Source organism: Mixophyes fleayi, chromosome 4 (genome assembly GCF_038048845.1).
Source record: "Mixophyes fleayi isolate aMixFle1 chromosome 4, aMixFle1.hap1, whole genome shotgun sequence".
Taxonomy (NCBI): domain Eukaryota; kingdom Metazoa; phylum Chordata; class Amphibia; order Anura; family Limnodynastidae; genus Mixophyes; species Mixophyes fleayi.
The window spans coordinates 328002762-328030615 of record NC_134405.1 but is presented as its reverse complement, the minus strand read 5'-3'; the positions used below and the strand labels follow the sequence as shown (position 1 = coordinate 328030615).

Sequence of the window (27854 nt, the reverse complement as noted above, 5' to 3'; positions counted from 1 at the left end):
TCCCGCCTCAGCAAGCCACGCCCACCTCACACAAAAGGCGGGAACTTTCATCCTATAATCTACATACTGCTATAGGTGTACATTTTTTTCAAAATAAAAATAAAAACCGGTTTTGCTAGCAGCATGTTTGTCACTCTACAACATGAAAAACCGTTATAGTTGTAAAATAAAATGTTAACGTTTTGGAAATATGCGTTTGCCAGAAACAAAGATGGCCGCGCAGGCGGCCTATCGCGGTGCGATCACTTACCCACTTTGCTGAAACGTGTATTGAAAAAAACCCCAGTGATGTCCGCAGCATAAATGCACTATTTAGTCTAAATAAAGGATTGGTATTTGGCGTTGTCATGTATTTGCATCTACATGCTGGGAATCTGCATGGCCGGTTTGCTGCGCTGCAGGTTATGCGCTATACACTGAAACAGATGGAGGACACACATGACCTGACCCACGAGATCCTGGTTGTAGGACTCTCCCTGCAGTCAGAGCTCCTCCCACCTAAGGGCTGGACTGTGACATATTACAGTCAAGTAGATATAAACATGACATCTGTCTGCCTGAGAGATTGTAAGGTGAGTAGTAACCTACCTGTCACCAGTGCCTTCTGCTGGGAGGATGCACTGATCTGCAGAGAGAAACACAAGTCACTTGACTTCCTAATCATATTTATTTAAACAGATGTAATTGCATTTTATGTGTATCTGATAGAATATACTGTATACAATGTGTGTGTTGTTGTATAGGGTGCAAATATGTTATTTTCTTGCAGGAAGTGTAGGTGCCATCCAAATATTTTGCATTGCAAACTCTATATTACGCAGGTTATTCGATTGCTGACCAATAAGGTCTGCAGAGCATTCATTATCTTGTTACAAATTGCCCCCTGACAGTAAACACATATTGATATGTTTACAGAGCACTTTATGCTTAATAAGCATGAATTTTCCACCTGTGCTTTGAAGGATCTCTGATTTGTATATACACTTAAGTGGGTGGTTTAGCAATTGCCTTGTGAGTGTATACATTTTGTCTTGATGGATATATTTATTTTGGTTATACTGTTATGCATTTGTATTTTATTTATATTTGCACTTGTGTGATAGGAAGAGTAAAAAAAAAAATAGTACGGTAAAAGTCTCCGCTTGCTTTTCTTTGCACCTCTATGAGGCGTGATGGAAAATCTCCGCCGTGAACTGTCTCTGGAATGTTTGCGAGACACTTCAAGGCTAATTAAATTCCCCCCTAAATCTACGCAAAAGCTGGATCCACACAGAATATGCACAGAATTTCCTGGCTCCACACAAAAACTGTGGATCCAGCAAGGTCCGGGTGCGTTTGTATGAATTTAGTGTGGATCCAACTTTTTCTGTAAAATTAGTGTGGATCATCATCATTTATTTATATAGCGCCAGCAAATTCCGTAGCGCTTTACAATTGGGAACAAACATTAATAAAACAATACTGGGTAATACATACAGACAGAGAGGTAAGAGAACCCTGCTCGCAAGCTTACAAGTGTGGATCTGACTTTTTCTTTACCCATACTCCATATGATATATTCTGATCAGTTTCTTCACTGATTTATCCAATAATTACTTGTATATCTAATATGTTTAACTCTGTTGTGTGCTTTTTTTTTTTTTTTTTTTTTTACCCTGTACTATTTTGCTGTTACCAATACTAGTTAATATTGATTTTCATCTGATTTTTATATACAACTGTTGGCATGAAAAGACACGAGTTAATACAATATATTTGTTTTTTTTAGTAAATATTTATTGTTGAATTGTACAAGTGTGATAACAGCATAATACAATATTTATTGTATATACATTTAGCGTATAATCAATATTGTTTATGTGTATATTTTTTTTGTGTGTGTGTATATATATATATATATATATATGATTTATTTTTTTTCATTATTCCAATAAAACAAGGTACTATAGTTTTAAAGGGGTGGTTTTTAATTTTGAGTGATATAAATCCTTTTCTTTGTGACTCAAACTGATATGTGAGTTGATATCTATGTGTAAAAGGAAACGCTTAGAATTTCACATGGCATATGCGGTTTTCAGGTTTAGTAGAGCATATCTAGCTCTCCAATAGTAAACTACACTTTCATATTTATGTGTTTATTACTTTACAGGCCTGGCAGGATGCTGGGATGACCCTTTCTACTACAAGTAATGAAGCTTGCAAACTGCTTGACGCCACTATGTGTCAGGTAATGCGTGATCCTGTTCATTTGTAATGCAATTTTCAAAACCGATCTACGGAATATTGTCTCATTCAGCATTTGTCATCCAAATTCCACATATTTCACAGTCCGGATTTGGCCTTATCCCAAGTACACAACACAGCAAAATCAATTAGACTGTTGTCATTCCAGCCCTAATCATAGACTATAAATTTGGCAAAATGCAAATTTACAAATGGCGTTCTATTTTGGGCAGTGTTGTTGGTGTTGATTCAGCATTCCCAAAAGTGGCCTTTGACTCCTGGCTGAACATCAATTGGAAATGGTTCAATAACAACTGAAGCGCTGACTCCGGACCACAATGCACATTAGATTGGCAAACATGACTAAGTTGCCTGTGTAGATCTTTATATTGAGAAGTACATTGAAAATCCCTCTCTTTGTGGGCTACACTAAGAGGGAATTGCTATTTTTTTTTTTTGCGTGGTGGGTCGATGTTCTTGGGGCACATTTGGGATTTAAATATGAGGCGGATTTCTCATTTAGCCGTAGCTCCCAGTTATCCAACGTCTTGCTCCCTGTCATTAGCACAGATGATGGAAGTTCCTCTGTAATTGCCTTTGTGGTCAGAACATTTCATCACCAACTGCAAACTAGGATGATGTTGGCCGTGGTTTGTGAGTACAGTTAGCTGGTATTTTACCTCATCGGAGTGTGTTTTCAGTGGGTAATTGCATCATAAGATAACAACACTGTTTGGTTCGCTGGGTAGGACAGCCTTGTGAATAGTTAATAACTGAGAGCAATAGCTTGAATCCAGCTGCACAGTAAATGTTAATACATTGTCGGGCATATCCAGATCTGTCAGTGTGAAAATGTTCTCATATATTTAATTATTTATAATTCTATCGTACGAGTCAACTTGTAGTTTAGGTAAAGCGTCCCTTGGCTTCTACTGTGCCCTAGCAGACATATTGACTGGAGAAAGATGCGTGTTTTCCAGACTAAAGTACTATTATAAAAAAGAGAGAGGATTTAGAAAATATATTCAGATGACTTTAATTTTTTTGGCTTGTATACACCCTTCTGTCACTTTAATAAATATGTTTTATCTTTCTGACATCTTCTGTATTTGTAGATACGTAATTAGTCTGGCAAAGTGGAGTCACGTACTTATGAAGGGCAACAGAAATAAACATCTCTGTCTGATGATATAAATACATGGCTAAAAGGTACAGAAGCCAGAAAGAAAATCCTATAAATGTGTACATTTTGCAGGAGGGTGTGTACAAACCAATCAAGCAAAATCACTTTAATGTGGTCAGCCCTTTAAAGCGGAATATCCATTTAATACATGTGCATAGTACACAATTTTAACATGCGTGTCAATCGCCTCTATTGTTTTTGTTTTTTTTCCCAGTATGTTACTTGGACAAATGACAAAACTCTGGGAGGAATTGAAGGATGTCTATCCAAAATGAAAGCTGCTGACCCAAATTTTGGTAGGTACCTTTCTACGGCCAGGGCCATATAACGTTAAAGGAAAAATGCCTTAGGTGTAAAACGCTGCACTTGTGTTATGTAAACATTAACTTCTGCAAACAGGAAGAATTCACTGTCTTTGAGCCTGGCAAGTAATGTTTCCAGACCCAACTTCTTGGTCCGCCTCAGCTAGCCAAGCCGTCTTGTAATAAATTAGTCATATCTCTTTAGAAATAATAGAGCTTCAGGGGCGAACGGAGGATTGTTGGGGGGGGGGGGGAAGGTTTCCCCCCATCTCAAAAAAAAAAACACCCCCACGAGAGCTGCTGCGCATGCGCAGCAGCTCTGTTTCTTCAGCGCTGTCCTATACAGCAGCCGCGGCGCTGTCTAAGAAGCGTCCGCGGCGGTGCTGTATACACTACACTACACTGTATACAAACGCTTCTTTGACAGCGCCGCGGCTGCTGTATAGAACAGTGCAGCTATAGCGGCCACTTGGTTACCGCAGGGGGGGTTTCTGGAGACTCAGAAAACCCCCTGCGTGCGCCACTGAGCTTGTAGGTTAGAAGTGTGACTTTCCTTGTAAATCCTATATAAGAAAAAAATATACCGCACCAGACAGGTTCTCTAATAGTCCAGACACAGGGTTAAATATAGTAGTTATTAATCATTCACATATTGTTAAGTATTACATAATGATAATAGTCATTTTGATCACTGCCTCTAGAGGGGTGCACCGACACTAAAATACTAAGACAATAACAAAGAGAGACAATGTGTACATATAGGACACTCAGAGAGCCAATCTAAATAAAATATATCACATTTTATTGGTATACCTTAAAATAGTAATGTTACTAAATGGTTTTATTAGCAAAATATTAAAACTTGATGAAATTAAAAAGTTGAACCGATTTTATATGAGACTGATAAAACCAGAAGAAATCACTGCTAGGAAGGCACCTCATAGTTCACTCAACTGGTAATCAGGTGTATATAATATAATGGCTTCTGCCTAATATTACTTACATATATCTCTAAAATTTTCTTATAACTAGCCCCTTTACGAATATTGAAACATCCAGAGCTAGTAGTATAGTTATGTGGTTAAATAATCTTATATCAGATATTAGCGCAGATTCCGTGGTATTTATAATTACATATGCTCCTCACTCAGTCTTACTATACCACACATTCTCCTTGATAGGGGTAAGTTTTAATAAAGACTGGGGGGTAAATGTATCAAGCTGAGAGTTTGCCGGCGGGTTTGAAAAGTGGAGATGATGCCTATAGCAACCAATCAGATTTTAGCTGTCATTCTGTAGAATGCACTAAATAAATGATAACTAGAATCTGATTGTTTTTTTTCAACCCGCCAGAAAACTCTCAGCTTGATACATTTACCCCCGTATCTCAGGTGGGAGATACAGTGATTTAACCAGACCAGCGTGTCCGTGTGAGACAGAGTTATAACTCCTATGTACCAGGGTCTGCTAAGATTAAACCGTATAAGGCTCTGTCATAAGTTAACATTATCCTATCTCAGAGGATTATTAAATTCATAGAGCTTATGCCCCACTATTCTAATCGAGTTAGCATATTTCATGGAGAGAACTAGAGGTGCGTGTGGCCAACGCGCGTTTCGCTAATATAAGCTTTGTCAAGGCAACCAGGTTGCTTTGACAAAACTCTATGAATTTAATAATCCTCTGAGATAGAATAATGTTAAGTTAAGACAGAGCCTTATATGGGTTTTATCTTAGCAGACCCTGGTACATAGGAGTTATAACTCTGTTATAAATAAAACCATTTAGTAACATTACTATTTTAATGTATATCAATAAAGTGTGATATATTTTATTTAGATTGGCTCTCGGAGTGCCCTATATGTACACATTGTCTCTCTTTTGTTATTGTCTTATTTTCTTTGTAAATCCACCTGTTATTGTATGTGTAAACAGTACTCGTAAATGCTGTATTTAATGTATCGGGAAATAAAAAAAAACAATTTCACTCCATCGTATTATAAATTGGTAGATGTGATTTAAAAAAAAATGGTTGGAGATCCGCATAATGAATCTGTTTATGAACATTAGCTATAAACTGTTGACAGCCGAACAAAGACCACGGACCAGATCATTTGTCATAAGAACACAAGTAATTTAGTTCTTGCTTTTTGCCTCAAAGTAATTGAAAGTATTAAAAAGAATAATTTTTTTTTTTTTACTCAAAAGCTTTTTATTGAATTTTTTTTTTAGAAGAGCATATTACAAACATAGCAGTGATTACAGAGTACATACAGCAGATCGGTTATATTGAAGAATCCACACTGCTTAGATAAACAATCACACAAGTAAATAAAAGTGAGAAAAAATATTGGTACAAACAAAAAACGCATCTTGTACATAAGGCAAAGAGAACAGACAAGAAAAACAGACGGATAGAGGGTGGAGGGGCAGAGCCGGATTTACACCTCGTGGGGCCCTAGACAAGATATCGGTTTGGGCCCCCCCCCCTTCACACACACATAATACACACACATAATACACGCACACAGTGGCCCCTCACACACACACAATACACACACACACAGTGGCCCCTCACATACACACAATACACACACACAGTGGCCCCTCACATACACACAAAACACACACACACACACAGTGGCCCCTCACATACACACAAAACACACACACACAGTGGCCCCTCACATACACACACACACACACACACACACACAGTGGCCCCTCACATACACACAATACACACACACACACACACACAGTGGCCCCTCACATATACACACACACACACAGTGGCCCCTCACATACACACAACACACACACACAGTGGCCCCTCACATACAGACAATACACACACAGTGGCCCCTCACATACACACAATACACACACACAGTGGCCCCTCACATACACACAATACACACACACAGTGGCCCCTCACATACACACAATACACACACACAGTGGCCCCTCACATACACACAATACACACACACAGTGGCCCCTCACATACACACAATACACACACACAGTGGCCCCTCACATACACACAATACACACACACACACACAGTGGCCCCTCACATACACACAATACACACACACACACACAGTGGCCCCTCACATACACACAATACACACACACAGTGGCCCCTCACATACACACAATACACGCACACACACAGTGGCCCCTCACATACACACAATACACACGCACACACAGTGGCCCTTCACATACTCACACACACACACAGTGGCCCCTCACATACACACACACACACACACACAGTGGCCCCTCACATACACACACACACAATGGCCCCTGTGACAGACCCGTGCCTTATATTGAGAATATCGTGCCAACCCGGTCTGTCCTCAGTGGGCCAATTGAACAACCATGGCCCACTCTGTTATTAAATGCCGCCCGGTGGCCAGATCTGTTATTACTGTGGTGTCCAGAGAGGGAGGGGAGAGGCAGCTCACAGGAAGTGTGAATCAGCTGTGGACCCTGTGACATCAAAAAGTAGTGGAACGGGTTAAAAAAAGGAGGGTCAGGACCTTATCTAAAATCAGTAGGGGGTCTCTCCCTGTTTGCTAACTATTGTTCTAGCAAGTCTGCAACACAGTCTGAATGGCACCATCACAGCAAGGGGTGACCACTGATGTCATGCACTATTTCCACCCCGGTTACCACCCAAACTCTTCACACCACCAATCACAAGAGGACAGTGAGTGGGGGGGGGGTGGTGAGAAGGGACCAAAAAGGAGCTGTCTGGGGGATGGGGGTTGTTGTTGGAGAATCTGGAGACAGCAAGGACCTGTTAGAGAGTAACCGTATTCTCGCAGGGCCTTAAAGGAATGCTTGAGGCAGGAGCTTCTTGACAGAGATCGGACAGTGTACCTCTAGGACTGATTCTGTTACCACTCCATCGGGAGACACTCGCAGATTCTGGGGAATTGGTGAGCCTACATCCGTAGGGAGACTGATACCCAGGGTCCCACCAAGCTGGTGGAGAGTTGGCCGAGCGGCTGGGATCAGCAAGATACACAGACCCACCTTAAGGATCAGAAACCCTGGCCCACTTGGATTGTCAGCTGTGGATTTTATTACCAGGAGTTTGGGCCTGCTAGGACTCTGTGCTTGGAGGTAACCTGCTGGGGATTTTGTTGGGGAGTTTTACTTGCACTGGTGATTTTCTGACACTTGATATATTTGGCGGGGGGAACAAGTTTCTCCTTGGGGAGCACTGTTGTATTTTACTAAGTGTGTGCACTTTGTTTAATAAAAGGGATTATTATTTCTTTCCTGTCTCCTTACCTGTGTGACCTGTGAACCTAGAGGACCGGGTATCTAGAGAGCTTTGGTAATAACCCCGGTGTCTTCACAATTTTGGTGGCAAGCAGTGGGGTCACACAGTCCCAACGTTTGGGTAGAGCGCAGGGACTCGTATCCAGATACGGTCAGGCTCTGTAAGGACACAAGGCAACAGTCTGTCAGCACCAGTGTTAGTAAAAAAAAAAAAACAAAAAAAAAAACCCTAGCTAGGAAGTCAGCAGGAATGGCCACAGAAGCAGAGCAGATCAGCTTAAAAGCCACAGAGAGATTCTATATGAAAGCAAGGAAACAACACTTGCAGGGGTTCTGCAGAACCAAAGGGGTGGACTTTGATGACACAGACGTGCGTGAAGTTCTGGTGGCCAAACTAATGGAATGGGAAAAGGCCCACCCTGAGGAGATGGAAGAGTCAGAGGTGGAAGAGGAGGAGGCCAAAGGCCAGCCACAGAGACCCCCTAGTGGGACACAACCCAGACCACCGTCCGGCACTCCAGCAGTGCTGCAAGATTGGCTGACAGCACTGGGGGAAAGGGCAACCCCGCATGAAAGGGCAGCCGTACTCCAAGCAATGTTGGGGGTAGCATATGAGGTACCCCAGATTCAGAGAGTAGAAGGTCGGGGAGAGGCCCGGTTGAGACCTCAGCTGGGATATAGTGGAGTCCCAATTTTTAAAGAGGCAGACACAGACATTGATACCCATCTCCAGGTTTTTGAAAACTTGATGGGAGTCCATGGGATTGAGGAGGAAGAGTGGTCCAAATATCTGGGACCCAGCCTGACTGGGAGAGCGCTGGAAGCTTACCAGGCTCTAAGCCCTCACGAATGTGGGGATTATGGTACAGTGAAAAAGGCGCTGATGGTAAAATTCCAGTTAAATGCAGAGACCTACAGATACAAGTTCAGGACTTTGAATAAAGGAGGGTCACAGTCGCACCAGGAATTTGCCAGCCAGCTACAGAGGGCCTGCGAGAAATGGATGGAAGGGAAAGGGGCCCGCTCCGCTAAGCAAATTAAAGAGCTCATTATGCTGGAGCAGCTGACTCTAAAAATGGCCCCAGAGATCCGGGAATGGCTGGCGGACAGAAAACCTGAGACCCTGGAGGAGGCAGCAGGGCTAGCTGATGAGTATGTGGTGAGTCGACCAAGATGGAGAGCCCCTAGTATGCCTAGTCAAGCAGCTGCAGGGAGGGGGAGCCGAACAATTCCAGCAGGTCTAGTGACACCGGGAGCCCCCTTTATTAGAGAGAACTCTGCCCGGAATCCAAGAGATGAACCAGCCCGATCCAGACCCTGGGACCTGAATCCAAAGAGGTGCTTTCGGTGCAACCAGGTGGGGCACTTCCAGAGAGATTGCCCCCGTACCAGAAGTCCGATCCCAGGAGCCAGAGCTGCACCAGTGGCCGCTGTACAGTATGCCCCAGGAGATTTTGAAATCGGCATTGAGGCCGAGCCACCCTGTCCTGATGTGCCAGAGGCAAGGGACGGGGTGTATGTGGTGAACCTGATTTTGGGGAAGGGGAGGCAGAGCCCTAGGAATATGCAGGGTCATCTACAGGACGTGTGGGTGGGGGACTGCAAGGTCCAGGGGTTGAGAGACTCAGGAGCATCCCTGACCCCGGTGGAGCCTGATATAATTAAAAGATCCCAAGTTATGGAGGGACAGCAGGTCCGGATTTCCACGGTGGGGGGCCATCTTGCAGATATTCAGGTGGCCCGGGTACATTTGGATTGGGGGGCGGGATTTGGAATGGTGGAGGTGGGCATTCTGGATGGACTACCAGCAAAAGTGATTTTGGGGAATGATTTGGGCCAGGGATTGGTCACTCACTTTGTGCAAGCTGTGACCCGCAGCCAGAGCCGAGCACAAGCCACAGCAGCACAAGAAGCCGCAACGCCAAGGAGACCACCAAGATTAACCCCGGCAACCAGAACCAAGGAGCCAGAGGCAGCACCGTTGGTGAGTAACCCAGAAATATCTGATGTTGTACCAGAAATTGATTTGGGGGAGGAGGACAGAAGGGAATTTAGGAAGGCCCAACAGACTGACCCATCCCTAGCCAAACTGAGGAGTGCAGCAGACGCTGGGGGAGGGGAAGTGGCAGGCAGTAAAGTAGTGTGGGACAAAGGACTGTTATATAGGGTAGTCACCCCCACCCTAGATCAAGACCCAGGGACAGAAGTGAAGCAGTTGGTAGTACCATGGGCTTACCGGACCCATTTATTAGCGCTGGCCCATGACATTCCAGCAGCGGGGCACTTTGGGACCAGAAAAACGTTGGCCCGGTTGTTGCGGACTTTTTTCTGGCCTCAAGTCACCCAGGATGTGAAACGTTACAAAGCCTCCTGTGACACCTGTCAGAGAATAGGGAGAGCCCCTAAGAAAGTTCCACTACAATCCCTGCCTATAATTGAGGAGCCCTTTGCCCGGGTGGCTATAGATATCGTAGGTCCATTAGCCATCCCCAGTTACACCGGAAAAAGATTCATCCTCACCCTGGTGGACTTTGCCACCAGATACCCAGAGGCAGTAGCCCTGTCGTCCATAGACGCAGAGCATGTGGCCCAGGCTCTGGTGGACATTTTCAGCCGGGTAGGATATCCCAGGGAAGTGGTTACTGACCAGGGGACCCAATTCCAAGGGGACCTAGTCCAGACCCTATGGGAAAAGTGGGGCATTAAGCCCCTACGAACCACCCCGTACCATCCCCAGACCAATGGGTTATGTGAGCGTTTCAATGGAACGCTGAAACACCTCCTGAAGGCATATGTACAGTCTGAAGGGAGAGACTGGGACAGGGCCCTGCAGCAGCTCCTGTTTGCATACAGGGAAGTACCCCAGGAGTCCACCGGATACTCTCCTTTCGAACTTCTGTATGGCCGGAGGGTACGAGGCCCCCTAGACCTGGTTAGAGAGAGCTGGGAAGGAACATTCCAGGCCAATGAGCAGCCTATCCTTAAATATGTAGAGAAGATGAGGGAGAGGATGAAGAGAGTAGCGCAGCTGGCGCAAGGCCATTTAAAAGGAGCCCAGGCAAGACAAAAAGAGTGGTACGATGCCCGCGCTCAGGATAGGAAGCTGAACGCAGGACAGAAGGTGATGGTGCTAATCCCAATGAGACGGAATAAACTTCAAGCCACCTGGGATGGCCCATACAAAGTGGTGAGGCAGGTAGGGCCGGTTAACTATGTAGTAGCGCTGGATGATGAGGAAACCTGGCTGAAAACCTTCCACATCAATCGACTAAAAGGTTATGTGGAACGGCAAGTGGCAGCAATGGTGGTGTGTTGTCCCCCCATGGGTCCCACAGAGGTAGACCCCCTACTGGAGATGATAGGGGAGGTGAGAGAGGAAAAGGGGGTGGAGACAGTGACAGTGGGGACGCAGCTAGGAGAGGGACAGAGGCAGGAAATGAGGGAGGTACTGGAGAAGGAGCAGGCCCAATTTACCTGTAAGCCCGGTCGTACCCACCTAGCCACCCACCATGTAGACACGGGGGAGGAGAAGCCCATAAGGCAGGTAGCATACCGCATGACCCCCGCTGTACTGGCCCAAGTACGGAAGGAGATAGAAGAAATGCTGGCCTTAGGAGTAATTAAGAAGTCAAATAGTCCATGGGCTGCAGGGGTGGTATTGGTCCCGAAGAAGGATGGGACCACCCGCTTCTGCGTGGACTACCGTAAACTAAATGAGGTCACCACCACTGATGCTTATCCCATGGCCCGAATAGATGAGCTACTAGACAGGCTAGGGGCAGCCAAGTTTGTGTCAACTTTGGATCTGAGTAAGGGCTATTGGCAAATTCCCCTCACCCCCGAGGCTCAGGAGCGGTCAGCCTTTATAACCCCACTGGGATTGTTTGAATGTACGACAATGCCGTTTGGGATGAAAAATGCTCCAGCCACATTCCAACGGATGGTTGATGACCTGTTGGGGGGGTGTCAGGAATTTGCCCAGGCTTACTTAGATGACATTGCCATCTTCAGCCAGACGTGGGAGGATCACTTAGTGCAGGTGTCAGAGGTCCTGAGGAGAATCAGGCAGGCAGGGTTGACCATTCGCCCAGACAAATGCTTCATGGGCATGGCAGAAGTGCAATACTTGGGGCACCGTGTTGGTGGGGGAATCATACGACCTGAACCGGCAAAAGTAGAAGCCATTGTTCAGTGGCCCCGACCCACCAACCAAAAGCAAGTACGAGCGTTCCTCGGGATCGCAGGGTACTACAGAAAATTTGTGCCGCAGTATAGCACTGTTGCCAGGCCCCTGACTGACTTGACAAAGAAAAAATACTCTAGACGTATAGAATGGACCCCAGAGTGCGAGGGAGCCTTTGACGCTCTGAAGGCAGCATTGACCCAGTCCCCAGTGTTAGCAGCCCCAGACTTCAAGAAACGATTTCTGGTACAGACAGATGCTTCAGGGTGTGGACTCGGTGCTGTGCTCAGCCAAGTGGGGGAGGATGGGCATGAGCACCCAGTAGTTTATTTATCCCGAAAGCTGGTGGATAGAGAGGTAGCCTATGCCACCATTGAAAAAGAATGCCTGGCCATAGTGTGGGCCCTAAAGAAATTACAACCCTACATTTATGGGCAAGAGTTCACAGTAATTACAGACCACAACCCCCTTTACTGGTTACAAAGATCTGCTGGGGAAAATGGGAGGTTATTACGGTGGAGTTTAGCATTACAAGGTTATAACTTTACTATCTCGCACAAAAAGGGAAAAGACCACTCAAATGCGGACGGACTCTCCAGAAGAGAGGAGGAGAACCCTTCATTAAGGAACCCACCGTGCCAAGGAGAACATCTGGAGCCCGACCACCAGACTCCAACTGTCCCCTTGATTTAATAAGGGGGAGGTATGTGACAGACCCGGGCCTTATATTGAGAATATCGTGCCAACCCGGTCTGTCCTCAGTGGGCCAATTGAACAACCATGGCCCACTCTGTTATTAAATGCCGCCCGGTGGCCAGATCTGTTATTACTGTGGTGTCCAGAGAGGGAGGGGAGAGGCAGCTCACAGGAAGTGTGAATCAGCTGTGGACCCTGTGACATCAAAAAGTAGTGGAACGGGTTAAAAAAAGGAGGGTCAGGACCTTATCTAAAATCAGTAGGGGGTCTCTCCCTGTTTGCTAACTATTGTTCTAGCAAGTCTGCAACACAGTCTGAATGGCACCATCACAGCAAGGGGTGACCACTGATGTCATGCACTATTTCCACCCCGGTTACCACCCAAACTCTTCACACCACCAATCACAAGAGGACAGTGAGTGGGGGGGGGTGGTGAGAAGGGACCAAAAAGGAGCTGTCTGGGGGATGGGGGTTGTTGTTGGAGAATCTGGAGACAGCAAGGACCTGTTAGAGAGTAACCGTATTCTCGCAGGGCCTTAAAGGAATGCTTGAGGCAGGAGCTTCTTGACAGAGATCGGACAGTGTACCTCTAGGACTGATTCTGTTACCACTCCATCGGGAGACACTCGCAGATTCTGGGGAATTGGTGAGCCTACATCCGTAGGGAGACTGATACCCAGGGTCCCACCAAGCTGGTGGAGAGTTGGCCGAGCGGCTGGGATCAGCAAGATACACAGACCCACCTTAAGGATCAGAAACCCTGGCCCACTTGGATTGTCAGCTGTGGATTTTATTACCAGGAGTTTGGGCCTGCTAGGACTCTGTGCTTGGAGGTAACCTGCTGGGGATTTTGTTGGGGAGTTTTACTTGCACTGGTGATTTTCTGACACTTGATATATTTGGCGGGGGGAACAAGTTTCTCCTTGGGGAGCACTGTTGTATTTTACTAAGTGTGTGCACTTTGTTTAATAAAAGGGATTATTATTTCTTTCCTGTCTCCTTACCTGTGTGACCTGTGAACCTAGAGGACCGGGTATCTAGAGAGCTTTGGTAATAACCCCGGTGTCCTCACAGCCCCTCACATACACATACACACACACACACACAGTGGCCCCTCACATACACACACACACACACACACACACACACACAGTGGCCCCTCACATACACACAATACACACACACGCACACACACACAGTGGCCCCTCACATACACACAATACACACACACAGTGGCCCCTCACATACACACACACGCACGCAATATATTACACGCCCTTCTCCCTCCCAACTTACCTTTTTGCATCCACGAGCTGTGCACTCTTCACACATGGGACCTGTCATGTGCTGCACGTCCCATGCACAGCTGGATTAAGGCTCTGGGGGTTCCCGGGGCACTTTAGACAGGGGGCCCCTAACGTACTATGGCTATAATTTTAGACATATACACAGACAATACTGTGTGCACTACTGTTAGGTGCACACAGCTCTGCCTTCACCAGTAGTACAGTGTGAAGCAGGACATACCTCCAACTGTCCTTGTAGTTGGACCAAATCCTGACTGAGCGAGACAGTCCCCAAACTCAGGACTGCCCCACCAGATCCAGGATAGATGGTAGACTGTCCTGCTCTCTCCTACCTGTTCTTGTCACTTTCATCGCCTGTGGCTGCTGGTGTGTTAAACTCAGTTGTTGCTTGTGTAGATCCTGGAATATTCGTGAAAATCCAAAACAGCCCTGACATTAAATAAAAGCACCCATATTTAATACGTAAGCCTCCCTCCCTGCAAATAGGCCTGAATATAAAATGAATAGTATACAAGTTTAATAATAGAACGGTTTCTCCCAATAAGCCCTGACACGTGTTTTAGGGTTTTCTTTCCTTAAAAATTTGAAAACAAATGTAATTATTTCAATGTGTGTTTTTGTTTTGTTTTTGGTTTTTTTAAACTTTATTATATTTTGTGCATGAAGTGGAACTGGAAGCTCCACCATTTGAATAGTGGTGGGCTGGATCATAAATAGGCCCTTTTTGTCATAACCATCAAAAGATTTGACCACTCCTCCCTCCTCCACGGAGCCTGTTTCACAGTGTTTGGGGCTCATCAGAGTAGGATAAACGCTTATTGCTCAGCATGTGAAGCACTTACATAGACATCCTCACTGAAACCACATAAAGGTTTATGCTACTTATTAATGGCAATAGGAAAATAAGTAACTATAGCAGGTGTAATGCCATTTAGATGGAAGCCCATTGAATCAATGTTTTAGACAGTGGGAATGTAGAGCATGACCAAGGCAAATGCTGTAACACAATGTTCATTAAAGGGTAGAGCAATATCCAGTGTATCAGTGAGGCTTGATTAGTAGCATAATAGTATCTTTGAATATTGAACCCTGAAGTAATACAAGTAATCACCATACTGCTAGTATAATGCTATAATTGGAGATAGATATAAGGAATGACATCTGCACTCGGACCCTACAAGTAAGCTTGTAATTGAGCAGTATAATGAAGAATGAGTCACCATCAGCTGCGATGAGTCTTGTACTAGGAGAAAGATCGGATCACCTGTCATCTTTCTCCTGTTTGTGCGGCTGTGAATCCTCCCCTGACGTTGGCGCGCACCTCTCAGCAATAGAAAGCCTCCCCCTCTAGACGGACCAAATCCTTGGCAACAGGCCACATGGACAGCAGCACCGCGGCTGCTGTATATTTTCAGACCGCCGAATTGTAGCTGCTGCACATGCGCAGCAGCTTCTCTCCTCCCAGCCGGCCATGGTCCCATGTGACATAGAGAAGGGAGGGAGGAGACCAGCCACAATACTAGCCCCTCCCCCGTCTTGTGTGTGTGGGGGGGGGGGGGGAGGGGGGGGCCGCAAGTCAGGGCAGAGGCCACAATTTTAAAAAAATATATATATATTTTTTTTTATATTTTCACTTGGGCCCCCCGACAGCTGCTAGGCCCCAGGCAGGTGCCTAGGTTGCCTAGCGGTAAATTCGGCCCTGGGGAGGGGGGGACAAGACAAGAGACTATCCGGTTATAGAAAGTGTACCTGTGGGTCTAGCCCAAGTACCCAGCTCAACTCAAAAACCATTCCACAGTACTCACGGATCAGAAAAAGGATAACTTTGAATGTTTTATTGGGCAGAATCCTAAAATTCTCTCCTCATGTTTGTTGCATTGGTACAAATTAGAATTGCTATTGTATGTTCAGCTTTCTGTGTGTGTTGCACTACCTGCTGTGGTATGCAGTAATGTGTATTTCCTGTTTTCCAGTAATGGGACATGTGATATCTAATGGTTTGGAACTGATCGGTACAGGCCGCTCACCATTCATTGATAAGGAGTTGGAGAATGATTTGAAAATTATGTCCGATCTGTCCAAGACGCAGCCTCTGACCGAAAGGGAACAGTTACATGTAGCCGCGGTTGAGACCTTCGCCAAAGGGTATCTAATGATGCTTTGTGTCTGTGTTTCAATAGCTGGTATGGTATTAAGATCTAGAAGTTTAAAAGGAAGCTCCAAGGATCATGAGGTGGGCCAGAGCCTTCAAATGCGCTAGTATTAGTGGTGGCAGGAAAAAGGCATCGAGGATCCACAGTACGGTTCATAAATGACCCGTATTGGCTACTTCAATGAGTGCAGAGAGAACCTGCTTCATATTCAAGGTCCATCATCCTTCAGGGCACCCAGTCTGTTGCGGAACCCACAGGTATCTCCACTATCTCTGATCGATCACTGATTGGCTAGCGGTTGTTCTGTTCTGTCAGACCCTAGTCCGATATAACAATCTCCTTTGGTCCATGGAGGAGGTTTAGTGTGTGAGAGATTTTTAAAGACAATTGAATAAGACTTTAGGGGATAACAAAGTAATGGAAATTTTACCAACTTTATGACTGTCCTCCTTTGTTTACCATAATACTTTATCGCATCCTAGAACACCCCCTTCCCCGTCCCTAGACTTATGTTAAGCCAGCTTTTCAAGTATCTTAAATTCTTAAACATCTATGCACAGCTATTTGAATATTGCAGGCTTTTTTAAATTAATTTATTTTTTTACAGCAGCTAAGTTTAGTGTCTCCGTATAACGTTTTAATAATAATATAATTAATAACGATTTGAACAGAGCAAGAAATTTTAAATCTATTTTGTTTGTAGAAATCTACCGAAAGCCTCTGTTCTCTGGGATCAGATCCTACAGAATCATCCCTTAGATTTGCTGGCTCTGAAATTTGCCCATGATACGTATTTTTACCTCGGACAGCAAACGCAGATGAGAGATTCTGTTGCCCGAGTTCTTCCTCACTGGACCCCAAGTCGTCCTTTAAGTAGGTACGTAAGTCTGGTCTCTGTATTATTATAAGTAGTTTACCTTGAGTAACGGATGGTCTTATACCGACATAGTGATTGAGTTTGAACAAAAAGACACAAATCTATTAAGGTCTTTTTTTTTATTTCTAGTTATTGTACTAATTACGTAATTTTTAATTTGCATCATCTTCATCCAGTTATACTTGGCAGTCTGTTTTCTCCGTTCTCTATCACCTATAATTGGATAGATTGTCAGATCCTGACCTGCTGTAAGTGCTTTGTGCCTAGTAGGAATCGGCTGATTAGTATCCTGTGTGATCTCCCAGAAGAACATCATGTGTACACTTTATGGCTGAGCTTTGAGATCTCACATGACCGGGTCTGTGATACAAGTACAGTGGTCTGTTGATCATTAAACAAAGTAATTATCTGACTTGTATTTGATATATGTTTCTCTTCTGCCTAGTTATGTGAAAGGCATGTATTCTTTTGGGCTACTTGAAACAAACTTTTACGATGAAGCCCTAAGAGTGGCTAGTGAGGTAATGAAATACTTCTCAAAGCATTCAAAATTTGCATCTATCTTTTCTTTTGCTTTGAATTGTATAATACAAGCTTTTCTGAATTCTCATTTTTTTCCCTCTAAGAGGAAAAATTTTACTTATCAGTGGGAAAACATTGTTTCCCTGTCAGAGATTGTTGTTAGAAAACTACTATTGCTGGACAGGGAAGCAGCGTTTCCCATTAGATACAGACCGTTATGGGCAACAGGCGGGCCTAGGGCTGTATGCGGGCCTACGACCCTTCATGCTCTTATACCGCCTCCTATATGCTTTCTTTTCCTTGCAGGGTTTTTTTTTGGTGGGGCTATATATATATATATATATATATATATATATATATATATATATATATATATATATATATATATATATAATTTCTGTAATATATATATAAGCCTAGTGGTGTGTGTTAGTGTGTGTGGAAAAAACTATTTTCTCAGAAAGGACTCGTCCAATTGACCTGAAATTTGGTATACTGACATTATTTGACAAAAAAATTATAATAGTGAAGTCAGTTAACTTCCATCATCCCCCCTTCCCCCCATGGGAGGGGTAGTAAAGGCTAAATTTACGAGTTGAGGGCTCAAACTCTTGACACCTTCCAGAATGCCAAGGCACAGATTAAGATTGAAAGTTGGAAGCATTATTATGCTATTGAGAAATCTGAATGTTAAGAGAGGACTGTGCAATGGCACTCGATTAGTAGTGACAGCACTGAAAACGTATGTGATACAAGCAGAAGTTTTGACTGGCTCTGCTGAAGGAGAGAAGGTGATGATACCTCGGACTGACTTATGTCCATCCGAAACAGGAGTGCCGTTTAAGCTAAGACGGCAGCAGTTCCCTTTGAAGGCGGCATTTGCTATGACCATTAACAAGTCACAGGGTCAAACACTTGACCGTGTGGGTATTTATTTACCAGAGCCTGTCTTTGGTCATGGACAATTGTATGTCGCATTTTCACGAGTACGGAGAAGCAGTGATGTGAAAGTGCAGGTTATGCATACTGCCCTTCAAGGAAGACTGATTGAGCACAGCGATAAGGTGTTTAGCAGAAACGTTGTGTATCGAGAGGTTTTAGAACAGTAAGACGATGGAGATTAAGGATGTGGCGATGAAGATGAATGATGAGGTGGTGACATGTGGACAAAACCACGTTAAAAAAGGGCGCTTACGTCGGGAAGTAACGCTCTTCCCCTGAGGAGGCCTGGCCTAGCCCCATGATAAGAACCTTTTTAACACCTTAAGTAGCTTGATTTGACTAGAATGCTTGAGTATCATGCACGGGTTAACTTGTATAATATAAAAGCCTAGCGGCGTGTGTTAGTCTGTGTGTGAAAAAAAACAAAAACAAGCTGCAGCGCCACCTGCTGGGCAGAGTTATACACTGACCTACTAAATTCTTAGCATTATCTAATATATAAAAGTAAAAGCCTAGCGGCGTGTGTTTGTGTGTGTGTGGAAAAAACTATTTTCTCAGAAAGAGCTCATCCAATTGACCTGAAATTTGGTATATTGACATTATTTGACAAAAAAATTAGAATAGCGAAGTCAGTTAACTTCCATCATCCACCCTTCCCCCTGTGGGAGGAGTAGTAAAGGCTAAATTTACGAGTTGAGGGTCAAACTCATTTTCGTGAGGTAATTTTACCTCATGAACACACATTAAAAAGGGCGCTTGCGTCAGGAAGTAACGCTCTTCCCCTGAGGAGACCTGGGCTAGGCCCAAATTCATGACAAGAACCTTTTTAAGACCTTAAGTAGCTTGACTAGAATGCATGAGTATCATGCACAGGTTAACTTGTGTATATATATGTGTATATATGTGTATGTGTATATGTATGTATATATATATATATATATATATGTATATATATATATATATATATATATATATATATATATATATATATGAATTTCTTAGGTATTATGATTTAATCTTACTGCATAAGTTAACCAGATGATCTAATGGCAGAGTTTTATGAATATAAGTTCTGAACTTTACTTCTTAACCTTTTCCTCCCATGTCCTTCCTAAATATATCCAGCACATTGTGTCTTCTCGCTCTTTTCGCTTAGACTCTGGCTGTAAACCAGACAGACGCTTGGTCTGTTCACACCGTTGCTCATGTACATGAGATGAAGGCGGATATAGAGGGTGGCCTGTCCTTCATGCAGAAAACTGAGAACAACTGGAAGGTGAATGTGGCTGGCTGTCATATTGAGTTGTATGTATACATCAGTGATGCTGTAGGTGATTGTGTCCGTGTTTCCTTCTGTATCAGCAGAAGGAAGTGTGTGTGTGTGTGTGTGTGTGTGTACTGCCCTCTTGACCTTTATCAATTCCCTTTGTATAGTCTGTTTTATTCTATTGTCAATGCATTTGCTTTTAAGATAATAAGTTATTGTTTGTATTTTCTTGTAGGGAAGTGACATGCTGGCTTGCCATGTGTACTGGCACTGGGCCCTATACTATATAGAAAAGGTTAGACATTTTGAACTTTGTTTTCCGTGCAGGTAATCTGGATCTCTCTACAAAAGACGCCATCTGGTCATCAGGTCCTAATCTGAGGAGTTTTCTTTCTACTCAATCTGTGTTATACTTCCATGTTTTGTTTCAACTCTGCCCAATTTTACAGACTTTAGTACATATTAATGTTCACTAATTCACTCACTGGCTATTTCTTTTGTATTGATTATATAGTGACTTACCGGAGTTTCTTGTACCTTATGAAGGTCTATTTGTCTAAGTTATATGACCCCTCAGTGTGGATAAAACAGCTTTATCTAGTATTGACTACAAGGGGCATATTTCAGTTCTGGAGGCTGTATCTCCAGAAGGATATAAACACATTAGAGACTGCATAAAGAAGGACAACTAACATGGTGCATGGCCTACAGCACAAAACTTACCTGGAAAGACCAAAAGATCTTAATATGTATAGTTTGGAGCAGAACAGAGAAGGGAAGGGGTGACATGATAGAAACCTTAAAATATAATGAGGTACAGGAGGGAAACATTCTACAAAGGAAGAGAAGTATTTAGAACACGAGGACATGTACTGACACTGGGGGGAAGTAGGTTCAGAGAAAATGTGAGGAAAAACTACTTCACAGAAAGGGTAGTGGATATGTGGAATAGCTTCCCATCAGAGGTGGTAGAGGGTAATACAGTACAGCAATTTAAACATGCTTGGGATAGACGTAAGGATATCCTTACAAAGAACTAAGGAGCAAATAGGGTTTGAGGTTACCATAGGTTAATAAATGGGCAGACTAGATGGGCCAAGCGGTTCTTATCTGTCGTCAAAATCTATATTTTATGTTCACCTTGTGGTCTAATGCAGTGTCTGACGCCCTCTATTCCAGGGTGACTACGAGGCCGCCCTGACCCTCTACGACAACCACGTAAGTGCATGGCATTTGAATTACATTTTTTTTATTTTTTATTCCTTAAGATCTGTTGGTCAATATTTGACTTCTTACCCTGCAAACTCTTATCTAGTCACCATTCATCACAAGGGAAAGTGTGAAGGAGAAACTCACCTTTATGTACCCGATTGCATCTATTTGTTATGGGCATAAATTGGATCACGTTTCTGTGCAAAGCATTTTGCAGATATTTGGTCACCGATAGATATAAACCTGTTGCAAAAATAAAAGTCCTGTCTCCTGTTAGCGCCTCCCATGTATTTAATGGCAACTCTTTTTCCTTCTAATATTGCTCACAGGAACCCGCAGGTATGTGTCCAGTAGCTCATGGCAATAAGGGGACTCTGGAGCTCTCATTATATAATAGTTTGTTCTTGTGCGCATGTTAATATGCTTCTACCTTGAAATGCACCAAATGGGCCTCAGGAAAGTCGCGGTAGAGGCCAAATCTCCTCCATCCCAGTGACCCTCCTCTAGGAATCCATTGTTCTTTTTATAGAAAGATTGGAATCAGTCTTCTTCCTGTCAGCAGGTCTGAGGCTGGGTACACACTACAGAAAATTTCTCCCGATGCGATATCGTTAACGATTTTACCAACAATTAAAATAAAAGTCCAATCATTATGCCAGTTCATGTGTACACACTACACAATTTACCTTCAGGTCTGTGCTCTTCATCTGTCATAACCATCGGCTGTGCACACTCCATAGAGATCTATGGACACTGCCGGTCCAGAGTGCTTACACACTGCAGGATTGGAACAACATCGTTCCATCGTTGGAACGAGATTTTTAGTCTGGTTTAAAAATCAAATGTGCTCTGGAATAATAACTGTTCATCCTTGGAGTGTACACACTAATACGATATTTGGCTGAATAGTCGTTTATCGTGTGATTGGCCCGATAATCAGCTTAACAACCTGTAGTGTGTACCCAGCCTAACACACAACCTGTAGTGTGTACCCAGCCTAACGCTCAACCTGTGATGGAGAACAAACAAATGAATCATCCTTGTCTTGTTTGTGTGATGGAATCAGCAGGCTGAACACACCGTCACCTGGAAGGTTGTCTTGGTACCTGACACATAGATTCTACTATTATGTACTTTTTTAATAATATGCAAAGAAAATGTAATCGCCCTGCAGTTTTGACCCTGCTTAAAAAAAATAATAATAAAACAAAACATTGTTACAGTGCATTGTGACACTTCAGCATCTGTCTTCCTCAAAGGAACTCAAATCTGACATTCTTCTAAATGAAACAGGAAGGTAAAATACTTTTGTCAGTGTTAACCTGACTTTCCACTGTAGCTCTGCTAAGAAAGTAAAGAATAATATAGTATGACCTCCACACTCAATTACAGACTGATGAAACCACGTCCCACATCTTTAGCACAGTGCCCTAATTCAATACAGGACAAAAAGCTGAAACTACAGTCAGTTGTACTGCTGATTCAGCCATGCTTCTGTGTATGAATTAACCCATCCATGCAGCTCATATCTGCACAGCCAGCCTCCCTACCTACCTGTAAATCATAATATGCTGACTCAAAATGATGTAATATAACAAACTCCCTATCCATTCTAACATGACATCCTGCTTCATAATGGCAAAAAAAACCATGGTGACATATTTAATGATAAACAATGTAGTAGTTTCAGGTGTATAGTTCAGGCCATAAAACACAGCATTTTATATATAGTAATGTGCAGTGGCTTTACCTGCTATTTAGTAGCTTATTGTGTTGATCCAGCTGTTGTCCCTATGTACAAACATTTTCAGAACTTGGCTCTAAGTCCAATCTGCCCAGGATAATGCTATAAGAGGATACTCTCACCAAACCCTGCCGCATGTTTGTACCAATCAGCTTCTGTTCCTGTCTTAAAGTGAATAATGTGGTTATAGTGCCATAAATGCTTGCAGTGATTTAATGGTATAAATGGTATTAAGAATCTATCACATTGATATTTGCAATAGTACTTTCCTTAAAGGACAACTATACCATCTTCATAACTATAGTTTGTTTTGTATATTACCAATAAAGAAAACAGCATAAAAATGTAACCTTGCTCATTAATGCAGTGGATTATATCCCCTACCATAGATTGCCCCTTATTGTTTTACAAGTGGAAGCTTGCTGGATATTGTAGATAATTCATCCCTACTGCATCGTCTCCAGATGGAAGGTATGGTTCTATGGGACTTTGCTTAGTAGACTTTGAACCTACACTTGTTTAAAGATTAATATAGCTAAGTGACTTTGATAGTCACTGTAAATAATCCCCTACCGGGCTTTTACTTCTTTGTCCTTTTGGTTGGATACATAGCGTATCTCACAACTTATATCCCCCTCTCTGCTTACAGTGGTGTCCATTGGACCATATATATGGATCACTTCCCGACATCACTGGGGTTTCAGAACACCCAGACAAGAAAGCAATTAGCTCTGGGTGTTTGAAACCTCAATGACATTAAGGAAATGATACGGCATCATTGTAAACATAAGAGGAGGGAAGCTGTTGGGTACACTATTGGAGAGTGTATCTAACCTATGATAAATGACAGCTATTTTGTACTAATATATCTTAAAGATGTATACATTTTATTAAAGGTTGAGTTACCCTATATTCATACATAGTCTTACAATGCATAATGCTTCTTTTATAAAAATGATGAGTGAACGCATGCAGCTGCATTATTAACAAATGAATGCAGGACAGTTAAGTGGGCCATACCCTCAATATCTCCTGTGATAATGGCAAATTGCCCTGATATCGCCGTGTGTGTGGACCTTAACCTAGCCTGATGCCCAGGAATGATCCAGTCAAAATCGATCCAATCACTTTCAGACATGACTGCACTAAGCAGCATTGGTGTTATTGCCATGTTTACAAATGCATGATAAGCCACCCGCCACTTCACGGCGCTTCTGCTACTATGGTTGTTCTAACTCTAAACAATGAGAGTCCCTATATACTGGGTCATACATTCATGTGTTTTTAAATTGAGAGGCACCTTAGCAAGAGGTACCTCCTCTAGGAGCCTCCAAATGGCAATAGAGGACCAGCACTCCCCATCAGCTGCTGATTCCAGAATAAGCCCCTCAAGTAATAATACAGAAATTGAAGTTGCTCAATCAGTTTCTCATTCTTTAGAGTTAGGGCCACCCTATTAGCAGAAGCACTTTTACAGGGTTGGTGGCTTATCATGCAAAAAACAATTGGCAAATGTGTGTATTTGAGAATCCTGCATTCTATGAACAAATAGAATAGCGGCTCCTTTACTAGCTCACAGCAGTGTGCTGGGGATTTTTCTCTGTATTTTACTTAATTTTTGGATAACCCCACCCTATAAACTCTGACCCTATGAACTGATTGAGCAACTTTCATTTCTGTATTTTTCCTGTATGTCATCAACTCGATCAAAACTTCTTGAAAGCGTCTTTCTGAAGCATAACAAAATGAATAAATATATGCAGTCTACATCTGTATGAGAAAGCAAATGACATTTCATTATTGCATATTTAGTATCTGGAATTTTTTTAATGAACACCCTTTAAATAAATATTGCAAATTAACCAATTCTGTGCCAAGTCAGAATATATTTCTACCTATGTTAAGGAGAACCCTCATTTCTGTTACTGTGTGTGTCCTATCCAGGTGTGGATGTGGGAGACCGATGGGGAAAATTTGTCCAAGTTACAAAGAAGCATACCAGCGATCACATGCTGATCTTCAATGACCTTCACTTCTTAATGTCTTCCTTGGGCTCAAAGGATCGTGAGATGACCACTCAGCTTCTGGAATCTTTGCAGGAGCTTTCTAAGTAGGCATCCGGCTTGTCTCAGTAAAGGGCTCTATCGCCCTCTCTCTCTATCGCCCTCTCTCTCAACGCACAACATGTATTGATTTGGTTCACAGGTCCCCAGGTGAAAACCATCAACATTCGCTGATCGATCCTCTTGGCCTCCCGCTGTGTCAGGCCCTCGTAGAGTTCGACGGTGGTAATTATGACAAGGTGGTAGAGCTGATGTTTCCGATTCGATACCAGATAGCAACAATAGGGGGCAGTCATGCTCAGGTATTTGCAAATATTTATTTACTCATTTAAAACAAATCATTTTGATGCTGAAATTAATTTTGATGAATTATTTTACATACCGTGTACTTAATATGAAACTGCCGCAGCATAAATGTAATTGATGTTCGGAAGCAACTTATTTTATTTATTTCACCTATATACTGAATGAACAACTGGAAATCGGTTACAAAGTGTTCATGTAAGAGCTTGACTGTAATCCTCCTTTAACATTAAGGGCTAGATTTACTAAGCTGCGGGTTTGAAAAAGTGGGGATGTTGCCTATAGCAACCAATCAGATTCTAGCTGTCATTTTGTGGAAGGTACTAAATAAATGAAAGCTAGAATCTGATTGGTTGCTATAGGCAACATCCCCACTTTTTCAAACCCGCAGCTTAGTAAATCTAGCCCTAAGTCTTTAACAGTTCAAAGACTTAAAATAATTGCTTTGTTGTTTTACTTGTTAAGAGTTTTGATTTTCAAGGTCCTCCCACCCGGAGAGTGTGTATGTGTGTGTATATAGATATATAGAGCGAGAGAGAGAGATAATGAACATGGTACAATGTGTTTATAGTAATAAAACATTCTGTTTTCCAGAGAGACCTCTTCAACCAAGTTCTCATTCATTCTGCGATTAACAGTAACACAAAATCATGTCAGAATTTAGCCAGGTACAAGAATCTCAAACCCTCTGCAGCGTAGCTGTGTAATAAATCCAATGTTACTGAGCCCTTCAAGGCAAATTCAAATATATCGGTGGCAATTAGTATAGCAATCATCCGCAGTTGCGGTAAGGGCGCGCACCCGCTACTGCAGTTGCGGTAAGGGTGCACTGTGCGCTTTGTTCTAAAGAACAACGCGGGGAATTGAATCTGCCCTATGGTCTATTAAATTTATACATTCTATTAGCAATTCTTTCAAACTTGTCATAGAAATCAAACGGAATACCAGTATTTGGGTGTGTTTCATTGTGGTATGAATATCATTTGTATTTTCTGTTTATGTCCATAAACATGACACCCATGTGTAATTGGCTTTGAAGTGGATAGGGCTAAAACCAATCAAACATTTGAACATTCAGAGTGGGGGTCTCATGAATCTCCATTAGTGTGGCTGGCGGATGACCATACTTACATAGCGATAGGAGTCTTTATATCCAGACTGAGTCAGTCAATTTCCGCCATCTTTAGCAGTAGGGGGAGAAGTACAAACATGGAAAATTGGGCTTAAATTGCAACCCATTCTCGGCGTGCGTGGACAGCTTTAAAGGATGACTATCGCAAGACTGAAAAACTAATAATCTCTTTATCACAGTAAAATAATCCGTTTTTCACTTTGGTCATTTGAATATCTGAAATGGAGAAAACAATAATTATCGGACTGCCTGTAGATGCCGGCATAGCTAATCTGACTAGTACCGGCATCTCCAGGTTTACAATTATCACTAAGTAGTTTGGTGGTTTTTGATTTTATAAAATCAAAACACTTATGAATATAGGCTTTATTAAAACATTCTTATTAATATTTTTTTTTCCATTGTATGTTATGAAATGACCAACTTAAAACGTTTATAGTTTTGCTATAATAAAGCTATTATTGCATTTCAATGTTTATTAGTGTCTTTGAAGTGGACAAGGCTAGACCAACCTGTAGCCAATCAGGTCATTAGAACATTCTTCGGCTAGACCAGTGTTGGCTAACCTGTGACACTCCAGGTGTTGTGAAACTACAAGTTCCAGCATACCCTTCCAGCAATAAGCTGCTATATATTGGCAAAGCGTGCTGGGACTTGTAGTCTCACAGCACCTGCAGTGTCACAGGTTAGCCAACACTGGGCTAGACCAACTTGTAGCCAATCGGAGCATTACAATTTTCGCTGGACTAGGACTTGGGCAGCACGGTGGCCTAGTGGTTAGCACTTGTGCTTCGCAGCACTGGGGTCATGGCCTTATCTGTGTGGAGTTTGTATGTTCTCTCTGTGTTTGCGTGGGTTTCCTCCGGGTGCTCCGGTTTTCTCCCACACTCCAAAAACATACTGGTAGGTTAATTGGCTGCTATCAAAAATTGACCCTAGTCTCTCCCTCTCTGTCTGTATGTATATGTCTATGTGTGTAAGTGTGTGTCTATATTAGGGAATTTAGACTGTAAGCTCCAATGGGGCAGGGACTGATGTGAATGAGTTCTCTGTACAGCGCTGCAGAATTAGTGGCGCTATATAAATAAATGATGATGACTAGGTAACCAAATAGAACATTCAAAAGTTAAAGTTTACAGATGTGTAAAAGACGATTAAAATAAAATAAGTTTACACAAATGAAACTTGTAAATTTTATAACCTTCGTTAATTTATTTATTTCAACAGATGCCTTTTAATCGAGAGAGATGTTTTGAGACCCAACTCTCCCCTGACAGAGAGACTGAAGAGGAAGGCTACTGCAGTCCATGCCGTCGTATAAACGCCATGCCCCGCAACGACAAATTTTACTTAATGAAGAAGTATAAAATATTACATTAATTACATTATTAATTGTACACATTTGTAAATGATAACTTAAATAGAAATTCCTATGTTGCA

General features: G+C 42.8%; 1 protein-coding gene across 1 annotated transcript; it reads left to right on the top strand.

Moving 5' to 3' along the window:
* Positions 1–271: 271 nt before the first annotated feature.
* Positions 272–27854, top strand: LOC142153061 (tetratricopeptide repeat protein 38-like). The gene is made up of 14 exons (XM_075210330.1): positions 272–572; positions 2150–2227; positions 3621–3702; positions 16173–16344; positions 17056–17229; positions 17675–17750; positions 19850–19969; positions 20196–20255; positions 21140–21178; positions 23306–23387; positions 24861–25026; positions 25122–25281; positions 25877–25950; positions 27642–27854. The coding sequence occupies exons 1-14, from the start codon at positions 348–350 to the stop codon at positions 27733–27735; spliced, it is 1602 nt and encodes a 533-aa protein (XP_075066431.1). The 5' UTR covers positions 272–347; the 3' UTR covers positions 27736–27854.

What these genes read in the sequence shown, in the direction of transcription:
- LOC142153061 (XM_075210330.1), top strand. Translation starts at nt 348, where the DNA reads ATGTATTTGCATCTACATGCTGGGAATCTGCATGGCCGGTTTGCTGCG. An exon ending in AAACTGAGAACAACTGGAAG is followed by an intron (nt 19,970 to 20,195) that starts GTGAATGTGGCT and finishes ATTTTCTTGTAG; the next exon opens with GGAAGTGACATGCTGGCTTG. An exon ending in CCCTATACTATATAGAAAAG is followed by an intron (nt 20,256 to 21,139) that starts GTTAGACATTTT and finishes CCTCTATTCCAG; the next exon opens with GGTGACTACGAGGCCGCCCT.